The sequence below is a fragment of the Lissotriton helveticus genome, chromosome 10 (assembly GCF_964261635.1).
Source record: "Lissotriton helveticus chromosome 10, aLisHel1.1, whole genome shotgun sequence".
Lineage (NCBI taxonomy): Eukaryota > Metazoa > Chordata > Amphibia > Caudata > Salamandridae > Lissotriton > Lissotriton helveticus.
Genome location: NC_136071.1, coordinates 613819575 through 613840867, shown reverse-complemented (window position 1 = coordinate 613840867; position 21293 = coordinate 613819575). Strand labels below are relative to the sequence as shown.

General features: G+C 43.3%; 1 protein-coding gene across 1 annotated transcript in view; it reads right to left on the bottom strand.

Moving 5' to 3' along the window:
- Nucleotides 1–21293, bottom strand: part of LOC144784068 (uncharacterized) — a 1315621-nt gene that overhangs the window by 344471 nt on the left and 949857 nt on the right. The window contains exons 49-52 of the mRNA XM_078662758.1: nucleotides 11802–11975; nucleotides 11498–11705; nucleotides 3649–3815; nucleotides 277–389 (exon numbers count right to left, since the gene is read on the bottom strand). Of these exons, the coding sequence (XP_078518884.1) occupies nucleotides 277–389; nucleotides 3649–3815; nucleotides 11498–11705; nucleotides 11802–11975 (662 nt within the window). The remainder of the gene's footprint in view (nucleotides 1–276; nucleotides 390–3648; nucleotides 3816–11497; nucleotides 11706–11801; nucleotides 11976–21293) is intronic.

The window sequence follows — 21293 nt, the reverse complement described above, 5'->3', positions numbered from 1 at the left end:
ATTTGGAAGCGACAGGAGTGGGCTTGTGTGAACAGCTTGGGTCATCTTTACTTATTACTTTTCTTTTCTTGACAAATGATGGTGAGTAGAGTCCACCCATTCCAGCCAATGCTTCTCATATGGATCCCTAATGACCAGATCCCCCTCCTGTGCTGGGCCATAATAAAAACGGGTGTGGTCATGACGAGCTCAGCTCGTCATGAGCACAGGAGCACTGTGCCTCATGACGAGCTGAGCTCGCCATGAGCATCGAAGGGGTTAAATGAATTGACTAACCTTTGTTCTTGATCCTTTGTGTGCGCGATGGCCATAAGGCTGGTATTGGGGGCACAGTTTATTGCCAGAGATACGTCGACATCGGTGTCATTCATAGTTCTATAAAGCTTCATCTGAAGAGAACGGCAGACATGTGGGTTTAAAAGAAGTAACAAACTAAAAAAAAATCATCTCAGAAGGCATTTTCAGATAGAAAGGTGGTGGCAAGCATCTGATTATATATATATATATATATATCCTGAGAGACTAATGCTGTTTCAGCGCTTTTACTGCTCTTAGGTCCTCACATGCGTGTTCATTTGGCGCTGTTGCTTATTAAAATCATTGCACACACTCTTTCCCAATAAGTTCATACCTTAGTGAAACAATGCTCTACTAGGCAATGCATAATTGTAAGCAGGTGTCTCAAGGAGTGAGGAAAAAGGGGAGCAACAGAATTGCAAACTTAATGTACAGTCACACATTTTGTAACTTTGGCAAATACGTTGGCGTTCACTTGCGTTATGTTATATATGTGTTTAGTATACAACGGCATTGACATTTTCAGGGAATCTTGGTTCTTCTGGGTGTCTCTTTATACACATTCATATCTGCAGGCAGTGCAATATCCTAATGACAGTGGGTGCTACAGGTTTCTGGATGTTGCAATCATCTGACACATATAAGCAGGCTGGACCTGCTGTAAGTTGGGCAGAGTATGTAGCAAAGAACAAGAATACATGTATTTAGGTGGATGTGCCGTTTAACAATAACTGCTGTTATGGTGCTCCATTCTGAACTTTTTAATGAGAGCTGCATGAGTAAATCATAAAGTGGTCCCTATTCTGAGGTCAAAGGACATTTAGAGTGATGTAATTGAGCAAACAGTGGTATCACTTCTATAACTCAATTTTTTTTTAGTAAAAGGACGCCACAGGGAGGTGTATAAAATAACGTAGATTACGTCCCTCATAATGAATAATGTAATGTAAAATGGACTTGTAAAGCACAACTAATGGCCAATAAAAGGGCATCTAGGGGCTAAAATCTCAAAACAGAAACTTTCTTAGGGAAACACCCAAATTACCAGGAAGATGAGAGGAACGAGGTGTTTAAATCTTCCAGAAATCTCAATCGGTTCAGCGTGGTTCTGAGTGTCAGTGGGGGGTTGATTCTACAGATTCACCCCTAGAACTGCAGCCAAGTGGGTCAGACGATATTTAGGGGGTGTGGCCTTCTCCTATGGATTTACTGCATCTAGTACCCGGTTTTCCTAACATGGATGTTATTGGTAATAGTGTGCTGCAGTAATACCAGGAGATCATCAATTAATCCCTATTGTCTTGTCCGCACAAATGGGACATAAACTAGGATCTGTGGTAGTTCACTGATTACCGCATTTAAACGCCTGTATGTGGGCATATCCAAAGGGATAAATCCTGTTTGATCTGGCAGATTTATCCCTGGTTAGATTTAGGTTATCCACGTTCAGTGCTTGTGCATTCACCATTTATTACTACCATACCCTGCCATGCTAGAACACTTGCTTCTAAACAGTTATCAAAACTTTTAATATGTCAGATATATTGTATTGGCAAGAAGGTGTACATCCTGCACATAGTTGGGCCATGGATGTACATTTCCTGTCACTCAACGGGTTGTCTGAATGGTGCCAGTTTAAGTGCAGTTGAATTTGGGGAATATTGTTTTTCAATATTTCTGAATATGCAGATTTTGGGGGGATTTGCACATTGGTGGGTGCGAAGTTCATTTACTTTGCCTGCCCTTGAGCCCAGATTGGATACTCCTATTTGTCCTTTATAAATACAGTGCTTCAGGGCCGAACTTGCCGTAGTGGGCACCACACGTTTTCCCGATGGGCCGGAAGGGTGGGGCCTGGTTTTGGACCGGTGGGGCCCGTTTTAGTACAGGGGGCGGTTTTGCTGCAGGGCAACTGTACCCAAAGCAACAGCAGTGTATCCCACCGGCACCCCCACTGACCTCCCGGCAGGCCGGTCCGACTCAATTGCCAGGGATGGTTTGTGCTCCCAATCCAGCTCTGCAGTGCTTCTGTAGTTCCTACGTTTTACACCCACCTATTTGTGCCTATTGGCACTTTGCACTTACATAAGGTTACCAAGTGAATAGATTAACTCACTTTGGCTGCACAACTAATGTTGCTTCTGTATTGCTTTGAGTACAATAAATTGCAATTGTTTAGAACAGTTGTTGTGTGCCTCCATAGCTGCAACCTCTGCCGCACTGTTACAAGCTGACTAATAAAACCAGTTTAATGAGGTTCATTGCTTGCCTTGTTATGTCCTTAAAGAGAAGATGCAATAATAAGACATTTTTAAAAGTTGCTGTGTGCCTCCAAATGAGTTTCTCAAGTCGATAAAAACCTCGAATTGCAAAATATTTTTTATACCTACATAAGGTTCCCCTAAGAAGACCACCAAGAAGCATATTTACAAAAAAAATTCAGAGCGTGGAGCTGCATCAAATTCAGCAGTGCCCTGCTCCGACATTTTTAAAATACAGGCATGCGCTGTATTCACAAGAATATGGCGCACCCCTGTGTTTCCCCTAGCGCTGCACCTTCCTGCACATAAACAATAATTCATAGCGATTTGCTCTTTCAAAGTGTGCTGTAGAATGCAGCACATATGGAAAGAGCAAAAAACGAGGAAACTCTGATAATTTCTCCGTGTTTGTCCATTCTAAGGCAAGTAATTCCATGGCATTAGCATGGCGCTGGTTTTGGGGCTGCCTCAGCATTGTAAACCTGGGGCAGTGTCAAAAAGCAATGGGTGCTGCGGTGGAACGCCCAAAGCAACACCCATTGCACACCCCTTTGCCGCAGAGGACTGCTGCACAAAGCGGCATATATACAAGGTGCCGTTGAAAAATATTAAGTGGCTTAGCCCCACCTTGTAAATGTAGTAAATGGCTCTACGCCACCAGAGTGTCAAAAAAGTGATGTTCGATGCTCCGGTGGTGATAGGGGCTTTAAAATATGCCCACAAATGTTTTATGTGAGATTCAAGTAAATAACAAGGCGTCACACTATTTTCCTTTTGTGAATTGTATACATTTTGTCTATTTATAATTTTTCTGCATTTAGACTTGCTGGCCAATTTGTGGGTGTTAAATCGATTGCCCAAGTCCAGTGCATTAAATGGGCAGGCACTGTCCATTACTGAGAACATGCAGTTCTTTAATTTTAAAGGTAAAGTACCTGCACTTCCCAGCAGAAGTCCAATACTTGTAAAATGAGAGTACCAGCAGGAACTCCGGGTTATTGAGTGCCTACCCTTCTAAACATGCATGTTAAGCACTGCCTAAGTCTAGCATTATCTTTGCTATTTAAACACGTGCAGCTCTTTTTATTACCTGGACTGAACGAGGAACCCCCAGAAGACTGATAGCAGGTGCAGAATGTTTCACTTCTGTGTTCAGTTCAAGGGTACCATCCAAAAGGAGGTCTGTATTTACATCAAATTCAGCAACCAGCCATTTGTCATCAAAATGGAGTCCTAACGTTATCTGCGCCTTGTTTTCTGAAAATAAAGAGGAAGAAACAATTCACAATTTTGTTTGGAGACAAGTACATAAACACCCAGATTAAAAGTCAGGTGAATGAATGAATGAATAGAGGTCTTGTAATGCGCTGACTTAGCCCAAAGGGCATCAAGGCGCAGGAGACAGACAAACAAAGAGTCTCAGAAATAGACAAACAAAGTCTCAGAAAAGCAGAAAAGGATAAAATCAGTAGGCCTGGGATAAGAGCCAGGTCTTTAAAAGTTTGTGGAAAATCCCCAGTGAGGGTTGCCTGGATAGTTCAGGGGGGAGAGAATTCCAAAGTTTGGGGGCCAAGATGGAAAAGGCTCTCCCCCCCCACTTCGCCCTTTTAAATTTGGGGTGGAGCTGTATCCCCTGGTAGAATACCACTCAACCCAAACACTGGAGGTCTGATGTTCCTGTACCTGATTTTAGTGGGTGCAGGAACATTTTGCTGGACAGAAAATCTGGCTGAAGAAATCATGTGTGGGTCTGAGGGTGCAAACGTAGCCTGGCCCATACTTGAATACTGCAGCACTGGGTAGAATGAAAAGGTCTCCCTGCTTCTCCGCAGCCTGCTCTCTCCTTGAGATCCTCCTCCCACAGACTCCCAGGCTCTCATCTCAAAGCATGGAACAGAATCCTGCCTGAAAATCAGACTCTGCATAAGGAAAAAACCTGCGAATTCTGAGTTTCCATGGTTATTCTACATTGTGTGGACAATGGCGCCTAATATTATGGAGCAGGGGTGCGGTTACTGGCTGAAATTGGTGGTTCCCGACCTAAAAGGTTTGGCACTCCTGCACCATGTGATGAGTTTTAAAGACATAAAAAGTAATCCACAGTTTAGGATTTCATGTTTTTACTATTTCTCACTGATACAACTATGATATTTTAACTAAGTTGGTAAGTGTAGATTTTTATTAGGATTGTGAGCCCTTTGCCTGCGAGGAGCTATACATTATAAAAAGATTTGTTCAACGGACATAACATTTTGGGAATTTGAAATCTAAGGAGTAAAGCATATGTGAGTCCTCTGTAGATAAAACACGGTGAAATGTGGATAGAACTAATTTTATATTAAAAATATCCATGTTCAATCTGTATTTATAATAACCTCGGTGAAACAAGCAGACCGCCAAGTTGATGTTAAATGGACAAGTTTTAGACTTAAAAATACCAGGATACTATGTGTTACAGTACTTAGTGCATAGTGGATGGACTCTGCCGTCTAAACTGAAATAAAAATCTGTATTTATATTGCATCCTCACTAAGAGTGTCATATTCTTTTGGTGATTGATGAAACAGAAACTTTGTGAGGATTGATAAAGCAGTTCGATGCCCTATCTGGGTCGAACATGCACCCCCTAAATTTTGGTATCCCCGGGTAAAGGTGCTGTTTGTTCGTATCATATGTATTATATTAGAAGCGCTTTTTTTCCCCTACATGCTTGAGGTTGGTTGTTGTCACAAGATGGTAGAAGGGTAGTGTGAAGTACGGCTTACAACAAGAGATAGAACTAAGAGCTGGGAAAGATATCAAAAGCGTTGAGCTAGGAGATCTACTCAAGGCAACGGCCTACCCTTTTCCCTCAACAATTGATGGTGCCACCGCAACATATACAGAGTGGGTAGAAGCCGCTTGCAATAAATTAGCCCCTGCGAAACCATGGACTCCCAAGCGTGTCCAGCTATCAGCCCACTGGTACTCCGAAGAGTTGAGAAAGCAGAAACATGCTTGTAAACGGCTTGAGCGTGCATGGAAAAGAGGTTATAATAATATGGATAAAGAAGCAGATAAGTAAGTCTTAACCTTTATAAGAAACTATTATTTACCACTAAAAGGACGTTTTTTACAGACCAAATCACTCGAGCAAAATCCTCTTTAAAAGAACTCTTCAAAACCATAACAAAACTGACAGCCCCTAATACTTCCAAAAATTATGCGAAATCCTGGCCTCGTTCTTTCAGCAGAAGGGTGAAGGCATTTTTTTTCATTTACGCCCACCCAGACAAGGGATACAGGGTTATCAGTTGGGGACGGGTCAAGTAAACCTAAGTTCACACTGATGATAGACTGTTTTACTCCATTGGGGTCACAAGACTTTATTAAATTCCTGGCGGACATCTGATCCGGATCTCCATCAGACCCGTGCCCCGCGTCCGTGAGTTCCAGAGATTATTGCTACAGCACTTACCCCCTTGTTCAATGCCATATTAGGATCTGGCCAGTTCCCCAAAATTTGGAAGACAGCATCCATTCTTCCACTGCTCAAAAAACATAATCTCGATCCAAAGGACCCTAGTACTTACAGGCCCATCCCTCGCCTTCCCCCACTCGCAAAAATGGTTGGAAAAGACATGAATACCCAACTTTGCTTATTCTTACAAGAAAATAACACACTAGACCCGACACAATATGGATTCAGAACAGAGCACAGCATTGAGTTGGCCCTAATCAAATCCACTGAGGAAATAAGAGAGGCCTTGGACCTTGGAGGCAACGCAATTCTGATTATGTTGGATCTCTTGGGGGCCTTCGACATGGTTGATAATAATGTTTTGATGGGCCGGTTATCAGAGGGCGGAGTACAAGGCAAGGCCTGGAACATCCTGAAATCCTTCCTCACAGACAGGACTCAAACGATGAACCTAGACAAAGACAGGTCCAAATCGTTCTCACTTCCATGTGGAGTGACCCAGGGCTCGGCCCTCAGCCCAACACTTTTTAATGTCTATGTAACACCCCTTGAAGCCCTGATAAGATCCTTCGGGCTCCAACTGACATCTTATGCGGATGAAATGCAAATAGTGCTGTCACTCATGCATGGGCAAGAGGCTGAATTAGGAAAAAGATTCCATGATTGCATGAAAGTCGTCACAGGGTGGATGTTCTCAAATTGCCTGAAACTCAATTCAGGCAAAATTGAGGTCCTCATTTTAGGTAATACCCCAAACCTCCCCAAACCGACCAAGAAAGCGAAGAAACTGGGGGTCATAGTAGACAACATACACACTTTTGGAGAACAGATAAGTGGGTGCCTCAGCGAGCTTCTTCCTTCTTAGAATCCTAAATAAAATAAAGTTTGAGGACAGTGGTCAGGGCACTTATTATTTCGCTGTTAGACTACTGCAACAGCCTCTATTTGACCATTAAAAAAACACCTAAACAGACTCGTGTAAAACGCAGCGGCCAGATTGCTGACGGGAACACCCAAGTTTGTCTTGGTTAAGAGAGAATAAAAGCAATTACACTGGCTCTCAGTTAAACACCAGACCCCATTTAAGGCTCTCTGCATGGTCTTTAAAGCACTTAAGGGAGTTGGCCCTGACCATCTAATACAGCGGTTCCAGTGGTATGTCCCCAGAAGGACCCTTTGCTCTTTGGAATTAAAAAGAGTACTTGTTCCTTCAGGTAAAAAAGCGAACTGGGGTGGTCGGATCTTTATTACATGTGGCGCCAAGGCCTGGAACGATCTCCCATTACACCTTAGAAATGCCACAGAGCTCCTCACTTTTAGGAAGGGGCTGAAAATGTGGCTGTTCACCATGTAGTCCCCTTACACCTCAGTACCCTGACAGGCAGTGCTCAGCACCAGGACACCTATAGGTGACGGTTGCGCTTAAGAAATTCAATTAACATAACATGACATAACTACAATCAATCAATCAATCAGTGGCTTTTATGGCACGGCTACGCACTTGTGAGGATCTCAAGGCGCTGGAAGGGGGGACTGCAGGCCCCTCTGGAGGTAGGATCACTCGGAGAGCCAGGTCTTGAGGTCCTTCTTGAACTGGGTCAGCGATGTGGATTGCCTGAGGTTGAGGGGAGGGTGTTCCAGGTCTTGGCAGTGAGGTAGGAGAAGGATCTTCCTCCAGTCTGGTTCTGTGGATCCTGGGGACGGAGGCTAGGGCGAACTGGGTGGAACAGAGTTGTCTGGAGGGTACGTGGAATGTGAGTCAGTGGCTCAGGTATGCTGGTCCTTTGTCATGGAGAGCTTTGTAGGCATGTGTGAGGAACTTGAAGGTGATTCTCTTGTTGACTGGGTGCCAGTGGAGTTGTCAGAGGTGTTCCGTGATGTGGCTGCAGCAAGTAATGTCAAGGACAAGTCTAGCTGTTGGATGTTCTGTAGTTTCTTGAGCTGCTTCTGGGTTATCCAGACGTAGAGTGTGTTGTCGTAGTCAAGTCTGCTGGTTATGAGTATGTGGGTGACCAATTTTCTGGATTCTTTGGGGATCCATTGGAATGTCTTTCGAAGCAGGCGGAGCGTGTAGAAGCAGGCTGAAGAAACTGCGTTGATTTGGTGGTTCATTGTGAGTGATGAGTCCAGTATGATGCTGAGGTTGAATGTGTGATCCGTCGGGTGGGAAGGGATCCCAGAGTGGCTGACCACCAAGAGTCGTCCCAGGCTGAAGGCTTGGGTCCCAGGATGAGTACTTCGGTCTTGGCAGAGTTGAGTTTAAGGCAGCTGTCTTTCATCCAAGTAGCGATGGCCTTCATTTCGCTGTGGAAGTGAGCTCTGGCGGTTGTTGGATTGTGGGTGATGGAGAGGATCAACTGGGTGTTGTCGGCGTTGGAAATGATGTTGAGTCTGTGGCTTTTGACAATGGCTGGGAGGGGGCCTTGTAGACGTTGAAGATGTTGGGGTTTAGGGAGGAGCCCTGGGGCACTCCGCAGCTCATCTCTGTGGGTTCTGAGAAGAACGGGGGTATTCTACCTCGCTGAGTGCGGCCAGTGAGGAAGGAGTGGATCCAGACTAGTGCCTTTGTCGCAGATGCTGGCGTCGTGGAGTGTCAGGATTAGGGTGCAGTGGGAGATGGTGTCAAAGGCAGCCGAGAGATCTAGGGATAAGGGCTGCAGTCTCACTCTGGTTGAGGAGGGAGCGGGTATCTTGGTGGCAGCGAAAAGTGTGGTCTCCATGCTGTGGTTGCTTCGGCAGCTTGATTGGGAAGTGTCCAGGACATGGTTTCCTTCTAAGAATGTGGAGAGTTGGGTGCTGATGGCCTTCTCAATGACCTTGGCTGGGAAGGGGAGGAGGGGGGTGGGCCGGAAGTTCTTGAGGTTGGTCGGGTCTACGGATGGCTTCTTCAGCAGGGGGTTGATCTTGGCATGTTTCCAGTCATTGGGGAAGGTGTCGGTTTCGATGGGGCAGTTGATGGTACGGCCGAGATGGGAGTAATGGCAGCGGTTGCTCTGTGAAAGATGTGTTACGGGCAGGGATCCAACGGAGCTCCCGAGTGGATGATCATCATGGTCTTGAGTGTGTCCTCTGTTGTAGGGTCCACCAAAGCATGGTCTGTTGGGGTGCGGCATATTTGCTTTCGGTGGTGGCTGGCAAAGTGGCAGGGTCTAGGGGTTCGAAGCTGTCATAGATCTGCCTGATCTTGTAGTGGTAGAAGGGGCCGAGTTTGTTGCAGAGATCTTGGGAGGGAGGGATTTCTGTGGTCCTACTATTGGGCCTAGCAAACTCCTTGACGATGGCGAAGAGTTCTTTGCTGTTGTCTACGTAGGTGTTGATTCTGTCTTGGAGGGCGGTTTTCTTTGTGGTTTTGAGGAGGAGAGCGTGTGCGTTGACAGCCGGTTTGAACATACATAGCTATGACTTCAAATACATTCCATTTTCTGCCCAGATGTCTGCTTGCTGGAGTGTTCATGAATTTGATCCCATAGACAAGAGCTCTTAGAAGCACTGGAACACTATAGATGTTTGAGGATAAGATATCAATGACAGCAGGTAACCAGGGAATGTACGTCATCATCATATATTTTTAGTCAACACTGATGTCCCGATTACTAGCAGGGCATGGTGCTATGCCTAGATGGGATGTCACTCTGCCCAATTAACTAGCATGAGTTTCCTGCCTCTGGTTGCACAGGAGCTCGAGCTCGGGGTCAGATTTTACCAGCTGGAAAACAGACTTATTAAAGCATGTGGATCACGCACAAGAGTAGCCCAGCCCCTGCCTGTCCTTCTCCTATGGTACAAAAAGAGCACTGGACACTCCCCCCTTCCAGACCACAGACTCTCCTGCCCTCAGACACCATTCCACAATCCTATTCTCGCTAAGGCCCCCTTGCTCCTATTTACCACCTGCAAAAAACAGGTGGTATGTATGTATGGGTATGGTATTTCTGTTGCACGAACCTAGCAAAAGGCAGCAAATCACAGTACAGGGTGAAAGGCAAGCATAAATTCAATGAGTGATAGGAGAGGTAGCTGGGATATGGATGGTTGTTGTTTGGACCAAATATTGAGTCCAAAGTACTGTGTGAACAAAATATGTCAAGAATATTGTGAAGGTAAGTTTCTATAGGTATCCAAGGTTTTTCTATACTAAACTCCCCATATATGTTTATATCTTCAAGGTACGTACATGTGGAGTTAAGAATAGTACATTTATACTTACCTATTTGCACTTACATTCTCGATATTTTGATCCTCAATATTTTTGACACAATATTCTGTCCACATGATATTTTTGTACTCCTCGATAGTCTGTCAGTGATCCGGATGGTTAATGTGTTGTGATCTAGTGCACTTTAAAGAGGTGAGTCTTCAATTCTTTCCTAATTTGAAGCAGCATTGGAGCAGTCCTCGTGGATACAGGGACTGGAACTTTTGCGCCGATGGAACGCCACTTTTTTTATGTTCTGGTGGCGTAATGTGCCACAGCATATTTATAAGGCCACGTTAAGCACCTTAACGTGGCTTTTCATGGCCTTATAAATATGTGCCCCGTTCACTCGGAAAACTGCGTGAAAAGGGCATTCCATGGGTGTTGCTGTGGGGGTTTCCACGGAACACCCATGGAACCTGACACATTCCCAGATTTACGACAAATCGTAAACCTGGAACTACGTCCGAATCTAACGCCACCCCAAGTGTGGAGTTAGGGAGGCGCAACGAGGAGAAATGTTTTTATTTCTCCTTGTGCTTTCCTTTTTCTATGTGTGTTGCATTCTACAGCACACATAGAAAAAGAAAATCACCTCTTGTGATCAATTTTGTGCAGGATGGTACCCCTTCCTGCACAAAATCAATCAGTCCTGCAACGAAGGCACCCTTGCACCATGGTGCAAGGGTGCCTGTGTTGCCGCATGGCAGCTCATTGTTTACTGGCGCTGGGGAAAAGGACATGAATGAACTGTATCACATAGATATGGCGCATTCCTGCCCTTTTGTTTTGACGTAGGGCAGCGCAGCAAGTTTCCTTGTGGCGCTGCCCTGTGTCAAAACCTCATAAATGAGGCCAAAGGGTGTTGATCCAGATACTGGGTGCATAGATGGACAAGGCCTGGTGGTACATTAAGGCAGATTTGGGGACTCCACATGCAGATTTGAATCCGCTAAATATGTTGCTGCATGTTATTTACCACCAGAAATTGTCAGAGTTCAGTTGTGGGGACACCAACCGGAATAATTTTTTCTGACTTCATGGGATCAGCACATCTAAACCCGGCACATTAGTAATTGGAGCCCAAGAGGGAGGAAACATTATAAACAGAAAACACTGGACCTTTTTTAGTTCAGGTCTGAGAAACTAAGCGCTTCTTCCTCTCTCTGTTCTGCTCATCGGCTAATAATACAACTTAATAAAACAAAATGTGCTGATAAGATACAAACTAGAAGAACCTGCACCCTTATCGCATCAGTATTAGGACGGTGGTAAGGGTCTTACCCAGCTGTTGCAGCACAGCAGTTGTATTGATTGCTTTAGGATAGCCAGCAACCAGTAGATTCTCACTGTTGTGAACACTTTTAAATGTCATTTCCTTCCGTCTTTGACTGCAGTAATAGTTGACGGTGTAGGTGATTGATGTCTGCCCAGCAATGATCTGCAAACTGCACGCCATGGTAGGATCTGCCCACTTCATGTTGATAGTAGTCTGAAATCCAAGGGCATTGGTTATGGTGGGACATGCAGAATGAGTTACATTATTCCTTTTAACAGGTGATATGTGTATGCACATATAAAATCGTACCTGAATAGATGCTGAAATTCCAGTTTGCAGCAACCATGGCCAGTTGTGTTGGAAGCTCCAGGTTAGGTCTGAGCTTACTTTAGTGCCTTTTATTGTCGTTCCAACTATAACTAACCGAGATCCATACTGCACACTCATGCTAAGGTTTTTTGTCTCTTTTAGATCCAGGGCTGCCTGAATAAAAAATTATCAGTGTTTACACTCAATGAAACAAAGTTACAATATATTCAATTCAATTCAAATTCAATTCAAATGATCTTTATTTGGATAAGAATATCCATAAAAGTACAATTCGTCACCAACAAACAGAATCCAATAAATATTAAAACATTATAAATATACATTTTCATCCAATACAAATGCACAATACAAAGAAATCATAACATAATAAAAAGGGAGGTTGGATCGGTCTGGGGGCTAGCAATTGAATATCATTGTGCAAAGTGGATCAGAACAACATGTGCAAATCTCGCAGAATTTCCGGTAAAGTGCAAAGTTATACAGTCTAGCAACTTAAGTATCGTTTGTGCAAAATAAGTCAGGACAAAATGTGCAATTCACGCAAAGTTTCCAATAAGGTGCAAAGTTGTACAATCGAACATTGGAAGGTGCAAGAGTTTTACATAAGACTGAGCAAGGGCTGCAATAGTTAATATAACAATGTTAATAATCCATCAGTCCAAAATCTTCTAAGAAAGAACCCGGAATTATTGTACACTGGGATACCCTGTGCAAAATTAAAACAATAATTAAAAGAATAGTAGGTGCGTACAATGTTAGAATTCATACATTGAAGCGCAGGAATGTACTGCAGCTTGAAGGAATGTGCTAACTCGGGAAATCAAGTCATCACTACCTAGTTTTAATATCTCAAAATATGCGATCTCAAAGTTAGTGATGGCCCATGCTTTAAAGTATGGGGCGAGGTACCATTTAGTATATTTTACATAGAATTTACAAAAAAGTAAAAAGTGTAATAGAGTTTGTTTGCCACCAGAGCCACAGGGACAATTAAGTTGCTCTAGATCTTTGTTAAAACCTAGTGGAAAGCAGAGTGAGTGTTTAATGCTTCCGTCCCTGAGGCGGTAGAGTAAACTCCTTTTCCATCTCCCCATGCTCTTTCTGAGATATTGCTGTGGCATAAGATGTTGTGTGCTTGTTATCACCAGGACGGGCATATATTTAGCAATAGATGGTTTAAGATGCTCAACTTCTTGTCTCTCTTTACGATACAAGTCGTAGAGTGCCCCCTTACTGATCTTATATTTATTCCTTCCACTGCTGTGGGACATAGAAAAAAGTGTTCCATATCTACACTGGCTAAGCTATTTTTTACTGCGGCTAGCCAGGGTATGCAGCCACCTTTATCGCATTTAAGGCAGTCTAAAATAATTTCTCTAGTTAGAACTGCCGCAGGGTTCTGCCATATTTTCATCCAGTAGAACGCTGGGCGTGACCTGATGAAATCCTCCACATATTGAAGATTTAATTCATTATGGCATAAATAATTGGGCGATGAAATTAGTGCACCAATGATTTTCCTGCAGAATCTGTTCTCTTCAGTTTGAATCCCACTACAATTCGCATACCCCCAGACTTCGGCTCTGTAGGTAGCCGTTGGTACACATTGCGATTTATATATCTGTATCAATGGTACCACTACCTCAGATTCCCTGGGTTGTCGTAAGCTAATGATGGAATTTACCGCTTTGGAAAGTTTACTTCTTCCATGAGCTGTATGGGCTTTCCATGAACCTGATTCTGAGAAGACTAAGCCCAGGTAGGGGAAAGTGCTAGTGCTTGTCAAAAGCTCGCTGCCCGATTAAATTGATTTAATACAGTGTTTTTTCGGCCCAAAACTCATTATAAAAGATTTTTTTAAATTTGTGCAAAGATCAAGATCTGCCATAAAGGACACAAATCCCGAGACTAAAGTGCGAAGTGCATTGGCCGTGCGGCCCATTAAGACCGCATCATCTGCGTATAGTAGCACGGGCAGTAATTTTCCATTAATTTTGGGTACATCACTAGTCATTTTCCCCAGGGTATTATGTAGTTTGTTTATATAAATAATGAAAAGCAGAGGGGCCAGAACACAACCTTGTCTGACCCCTCAACCAATGTTAATATCCCTGGAAACTTCCCCGTCATTACTTATCCTCACCCAGGCCTTCAAATCCCTGTGCAAATACGCCAAAAAACTAACCAGTGCCTCATCCAACCCATAATTTAAAAGAATTTCCCATAAACGTGATCTGTTAACGAAATCAAATGCTGAGGCTAAATCCATAAAACCAAGATACAGTGGGGCTTTTTGTGAAACCGTGTATTTCCCCAGGATAAGATTCAGATTTAAACACTGTTCCACGGTTCCAACATTACTCCTAAAACCCAATTGGCAACAATTTAAAATATGATTGTCTTCCGCCCAGTCCCGAATTCTGTTAAAAACAACCCTACCTAGAATCTTTAGAGTATTATCAATTAACGAGATAGGGCGGTAGCAGCTGGGGTTGGATCGGTCCCCCTTTTTAAAAATGGGGACAATAATGCTGGTTGACCAGGTACTCGGGATGGTTGCATTAGTCAGATTATTGAAAACATTGCATAGGAGGGGGGCCCAGAAATCTGGTGCATGTTTTATCAGGTCAATAGATAGCCCGTCTGGACCTGGTGCTTTATTTCCCAAACTTTGTTGTATATCCTCTTCAACTTCAGATATTGTGATAATGATCTTTAAGACTTGGGAGCAAGTGACATTACTGTTGGTTGACGAAGCGGTATAAATCCCAGCAAAGTGTTCCTACCATAGTTCACTAGATATGTTACAACTTATGGGAGTGATATTTGTGTCCATCGACCTCATGCTTTTTACTTCTTTCCAAAATCCGGTTGTGTCTTTTAAAAAAGCAGCCTTAACTAGATCATCCCAATGCGCTCTTACTATCTCATCTGAGCGTGTCTTGGTGGCTTTCTTGTAGCGGGCTCTTAATGATCTAACTAGAGTTATATCTCTGAGTGAAGCCGCTAATGCTTCACGCAGATCTCTATTAGCCCGCGAGCAAGAGCTATCAAACCTCCTGGGATTTCTGCTTATTTGGGTTGTGGGTTTGGAAATTAAATGTTTGATACCAGAACATTGACCACGGAAGGCTTCAATAATCACCCCACCTGGAGAGCTGCTTGATAGACATATATCAACAAGATCAGGGTATGCTCGTATCGTACGTGCGAGGAGGGCTTTGTTGTCTATTCCCCTCCATATTAATCTGAGCTTGTCGGTAGATGCCTCCAAGTTTTTAGCCCCTATTTTCCTAAGTGGATTACATTTAGAATATAGTCTAATAGTTGTTAAAATGGGATTATGGTCACCTTGGCTTGTACTTAAAACCTCAGCTTTTACCAGGAAATTTTCCAAAGTGGATGATATAAAAACATAATCTCTGACGGAGGAACAGCCACGGCCTCTGTAAGTGGGCAGTGGCCCCTCAGTATGGTATACACCAGCCTTTTCCATTACATTAATCAGATTACGGGGTGATAAAAGGTTATAAAGTTCCTCCCCTCTTCTGCATGGAGTCACACTCATTTGGGTAATGGTATTATTGTCGGTGGTGCTAGATAGTCGGGCATTGAAGTCCCCTGCTAACATTATACCATCTATTTTACCATACTTCTGTTCATCATTTAATTCGTCAATAAATTCAAACAATCTAATAAAATTTCTGTTGGGTAGTGACATAAAATCATTGTTATAGAAATTAATTAAACATATTGAGGCCCCCCGGGTATAAATAATGGCTTGAAAATTTGAGTTATCCGTAGATATGGGTTTAATACTGCCCTCAGCCGCTATTGTTAGCCAAATGGATAACCCCCCACATGGTCGACCTGTTTTTGGTCTATTTACAATTTTGTTATGACACACAAATCCCTCTAGAAACAATTATTTTATACACCCTGTCTCCTGGAACATTAAAATATCATAGGTGCTAACCAGGTCAACCCATTCTGCAGAGTCCAGCTTAGATCTTAGTCCCGCTATGTTCCAGTTTAAAACATTCATATTTGGGTCTACATTTTTTAATTAGCTGGGGCCTGTACGTGTTGTGAAAGGGTCTATTATCTCAGATACAGTAAAGGATTGGGGGTTCGGTAGTCAATCCTGACTCTCCAGGCAGGACAAAGCGGAAAACCGGTTCTGTAAGTTCCATGGTGGCATAAAGGGATTACGCAAGCCCTCTGAACAAAACAGAGCTCTAGAGCGGTTCTGTGTGTTCCAAGTTGGTGTAGGGGGATTTAATGGCCTAATGGAGGTTTGTAAAAAAAAAGCCCAATGGTAGGGATTCTATGTTTGTTGGAGCTGGGTAGTGGTTAACTTGTGCTTGTAATAGCCATTTTACCAAAGGGGGGGGGGCGTCTAAAATTTATGATTATACAATCACCTTGGATATTCTTTTCTGAAGACCCCACCCAGCCTACACGTCGTACCATGAGAATGCCGTTGGGGTGCTCCATCCCTAAACCCTTATTTTTTATTAGCCAATCGGTACTCTTGTTTTTGAGTTGATCCCATAACTCCGATTGGTCTTTTTTCAGGGGGGGGGAACCCAGCTAGGATTACAACGTATGGGCAGGCTTCAGGGGGTAAATTAAGAACATCTTTAAAAGCATTAGAACCATCTTTCAGGGCAGTTGCTCCACCTGAGAGCCCTGGCGTTGATAATGCAGGGGAGGCTGACGCTGGTAACCTTGACTGGCAATTGCTAGTAGACGCATTAGTAACTGCTACTGAGTTGGGTAAAGGTATCGAGGTTGGAGTTGATTTAGGGAGATGGCTGTCTTTGGGAATGCCCTGCTTATCACGAGCAACATTAATAATTGGGGATGGGCATATGCCACTAACTTTCAACGTGCTCTGAACTGTTGCTCCCATATGTTTGTTACCATCCGCAGTTTTATCAACAACAACAACATTATTTTTCTTGGACTCAGGTTTTTTAATCACATTTTCCAATCTATCCAGCCATTTAAATAGAGCATTAAATTGTTTATCAATTAATGTTTTTAGGCGATCATAAACTGAATTTGTTAAAGTGTCAATAGAGAAATCCCCCAGTTTGCCCTGTATACCATATGTTATCATATGATCGGTTTGTGTGTGGGCGGAGTGAATATCATCTACAACTGGGGTCAAATCCACGATATCAGTCAATATAGGCTGTGTGGAACTCTTTGGGTCGGGGGGGCGGTCCTTGCTTCCACATGCTCTGCGGAGTGGGTTGTGTTTTTGTGCAAGCCGGCTGTTTCCTTTTGCTTACTGTTGGTTTGGTTACTCCTCTCTTCCTTTTTCCGCCCACTATATTGACATTCATAATATCTGTGGACAATTTCCCACTCATGACATCAATTTGTGACACTATATTAACTCTATCGACATCAGCATCAACAGATTCAGTCTCAGGTTCCAGGCCCTTAGTTGACATATCACACTGGCTAGGGGTAATGATCAGAATCTCTGGCGACAATGGGGGCGGGATGGATAAATTACCCTGTTCTACTCCACCCAATGAAAGCCGATGGGGTGCAGGTAGGCTCATAGAGAGTCTTCTCTTGGTTAGTTCAATCTCAGTTGAAACCATGTTGACTACTTCTACCAGCATGTTTTCAATAGCAGTCACAGTCGAAGGCTTAGCACCAGGTGAAGCTGGTCGTTTCCCCATAATTTAATAGTTACACTCACTTTTCCTCCGGCGGTGCTTAGAGGGGTGGCCCAGCCCTGCCTCGGTCTGCCCCTGACGGCCACAGACGGCCCGCCCTTTGCCCGGGCTTGGCCCGGCGACGCCCGTGCGCGTCCAGCGACGCGGGGGCTCTCGTCCAATTTAAAGTGCCTCCAGGCGCGGAAAGGGTGGGAGTGGCTTCCTGCCACTGGGGCACCTGGGACTGGTAGTCCCCCCTCACAGCGGCCGCGCCTAGGTGTAGAAAGGTTTGCGGCGGCGGGGGGAGACTAGCGGCGATGTCAGGAGGATGTCAGGAGTCCTGCTGGCCCAAGATGATGTTGCACTTCCAATGTTTGCGAGACAATATATTATATACAATACATAGTATATTCATTGTCTATTACAGAACTCAAATACCGGCGAACATTAATATTCCACATTGCATCATGTGTCACTTTGTCCTTGAGATCTATGAAGCTAGCATAACTTACATACCGGGCAGTTCCAAGAATCATAAAATAGGTGAGGGAAAAGTCCCGGGAAATGTAGGATTTGCAAATAGAACAAGTTGCAAAGCTACTTTTTAGGAAACAATGCACTTACAAAGAAACTGCAGCAAATACTTTCTGTGTGTGAAATCTCGTCCTTATTTTAAGTTGTGGAAATAAAGTTCGAAACTTCACTCATTTACAATTTTCCACTTTGCATAACTCAGGAGGTGGAATTGAATTTTTTTGTTCTAAAGCTTACATACAAGGTATCCATACATCATATCACTGAATCTAACAGTAACTACTCATGCTTTTTATTATTGTCTTAGATATTTTGTAGCTTGAACTACACTGCATTAGTAATAATGGCACCTTGTACTTTCTTTCACCTTGTTGACTTTGACTTAAACATCCGTTGCAATTTTTAAAATAGAGAGAAAAAGTGTTTTACTGTGATATATGATACTTCACCAAATTTAGATTTTATTTGAAGACCAATGAAATTGGGGTTTAATGTTAATGGATATAGATGTTTAATTGTGGTTTGGACTTTAGGCTATGTAATTGTTTTTATTTCTTATGCAATGTTGAGTTAATGTGCCACCTTAAAAATCAACTCTGAAGCCTATGAAACAGAAGCACATCTATGTGATGTTCTTTTTGGGCCTAGATTAGATGGAGAGGAGAGAAGCACATTATCAATGGCATGTGCATTGGCATGCTGCAGAATAGACATCCCAATTAGGGGCAGGCTTGCTGAGCACACCAGGCTAGTCAATAACATTAGTTTTCTCCTGATGTTGTTGCAGGGCAGATTCCAGTGACTGGTAGAATGAATGTAAAGTGTCTCAACCCTCCAAGATATATATCACAAAACATACAGGCACAGCACATATTGGGTGGGTGTTCATGGCATATGGCTTACAATATCCCAGTAGCGAAGATCAACTATTCAAAACACTCTTGAAAAGGTATCTTGGTAGAGTTCATGTTGACTGACTAAGGTTTCCAATCAAATTGTGTCTGGCTTCCAGACGTTAGCCTTGCATTCCCCTTAATGGCAAGTATAAGTTCTATGAAACCATGCATGCTAATACAGAGCTACTGGGATGTATGTAGTATGGTGTTCAAACTTCGATAACCTAACCAAACATAACACAACCTAACACAACGTAATGTAACCTAAAACAACAGAATATACATAAACAGGAAGCATGTAGGCACAATAAAATTGTGGTCTGGAAATGGGTAAATTACTCGTAATACCCTAGTGGTCCTGTGCCAGTTTACGATTCAGATCAATAACCTGACGATGTGCACTGGAGATCAACAGAGAATAAACCTCAATGGAGATGGCGGATGAGAAACACGTTACTCATTCTATATAGTGAGATGATGTTGGTGGGTTGACCATTTTATTCATGGCCAATTGGGAATCGCCATTACGATCTGATATTGCTCTATTTGACATTTGCAAAGACTTCCAAGATCAGCGGGTGCGAGGAGAGCAAGGCACAAGTTCCCTTACTATGGGAAATATACGATCTCCAAAAGATCCTTAACTCAGGAAGTAGAACTGACTTAAAAGAGTACTCCCTCAAGCTAAAACTAAGTTGCTACCAACTTCTGGCAAAGCTCCTAAATATATTGAAATAGAGATAGAAATTGCAAAAGACATACATGATTGTGACTGAAGGCTTTTCATTCCCAGGACATATATCACTAAAATAGCAAGCAGATTCCTCTATGCCCAAAGTCCGATCAATTGAACTATGTCCGCCAATATCCCGGACGTCATGCCTTCCTGCTCGAGACAATATGTTGTCATGATGTTGGTGTGTGTACCTGGACTGCCAACCACTGGAGGGACAGTAACACAATATGTTTTGCCTTGAGTGTCTTAAAAATGTCCCAGTGGACATTTGCTTACTTTTAATCTGATCAAGTGGCTCCTCACAACCCATATGACTTGCATCTGTAGTGATTTCCAGGGTACTGGACAACAGAAAGGATAAAATCTCTTTAATAGTCCTCTGGAAACCTCTGCAAAATTCAAACCTACCCTGACACTTTGTGGCTACAAAGTCACAGTAGGAAGAGGTGAGATGCCTAGAATTCTGTAGATGCCTTGTCGAAGGGTACATAAGGAGACCGATGCAATAGATGTCAAAAACCGGGGGCGTATTACGCATAGTGTCCCGGAGTGGCAACAGGCCCGTGCGTCCACTTTGTGCACCCCTGTGGCACTATGTTATTATAGATGGGGCTGCAGAGGCTTGTGTAGCCTCTTCTTTAATACTGATAGTGCTGGCATACATGTAGCACCAGTGGTATTGTGAGAGGGTGTTCCCTCATTTACATTGCCAGTTCATGGCTACCCTGCGAACAATGAATTCATCATAATAGGGCGGCACACTATGACCGTCTATGCCAGGTGCAGCGTTTGAAAGGTGCACCGGGGCAAACAAAGACAGTGCACCCCATGGATAATATGAGCCTTGGAGGCCATGTGTACTCGGGCTGTAAATTAGTCTCTGGCCACAACCTTCTCGGCAGGGAGAAGGCATCAAAATCTGGTGTTGAATTTTAGAATCATCTGAGGAGAAACTAATGCTTCTTTCTCCATCATATAGAAGAATTCCCCAATTTGATCCTATATTTAAGAGGGGGATGAGGAATAATTTATTTATGCTAATTTAAAATTGGTGTACTGCAGTGTCCTGCAGACCATGTCAGTGCAGAGAAATGTCAGTGGGTTCAAAACTTTTTTAAGGAACATTGGTCAATGCAGTGGTTAATTTGAGCCGATGGTTGCGGAGAGGAGAACTAGAACTTATTTTTGGGGACCGGCACTTATTCTTCTGCATCAAACATTTACAGAGAGCAAGAGAGGGAAAACACACACACACAGGAAGACAGAGGTAAAAATATGAAAAAACGGTCACAACGGGAGAAAGCAGGAACCTGAAAGAGTGATCTAAAGGGGTAGGGAGTTTCTGTTAGTGGATTAAAGAGGCCTGATGTGGGTTTAGGACTATGCCGCCTTGATAGTCCATATGCGCACATTTAATTGTACTGGCTGCATGCTTAGAGTAGAGGTTTGGGCGCCGACACTCTTTCATTTACAAATTAAGCACTAGCTCATTGACACAGGAGGTCAGTGCTGTTATGGGCAGCTATGGCTTCCATCTCAAATAATGGAAAGCCCATTCTATTATTATTACTACATGTTGGTGTCTTAATTAATTCTCAGCTTGATTACTGAAACGCCTTATACACTT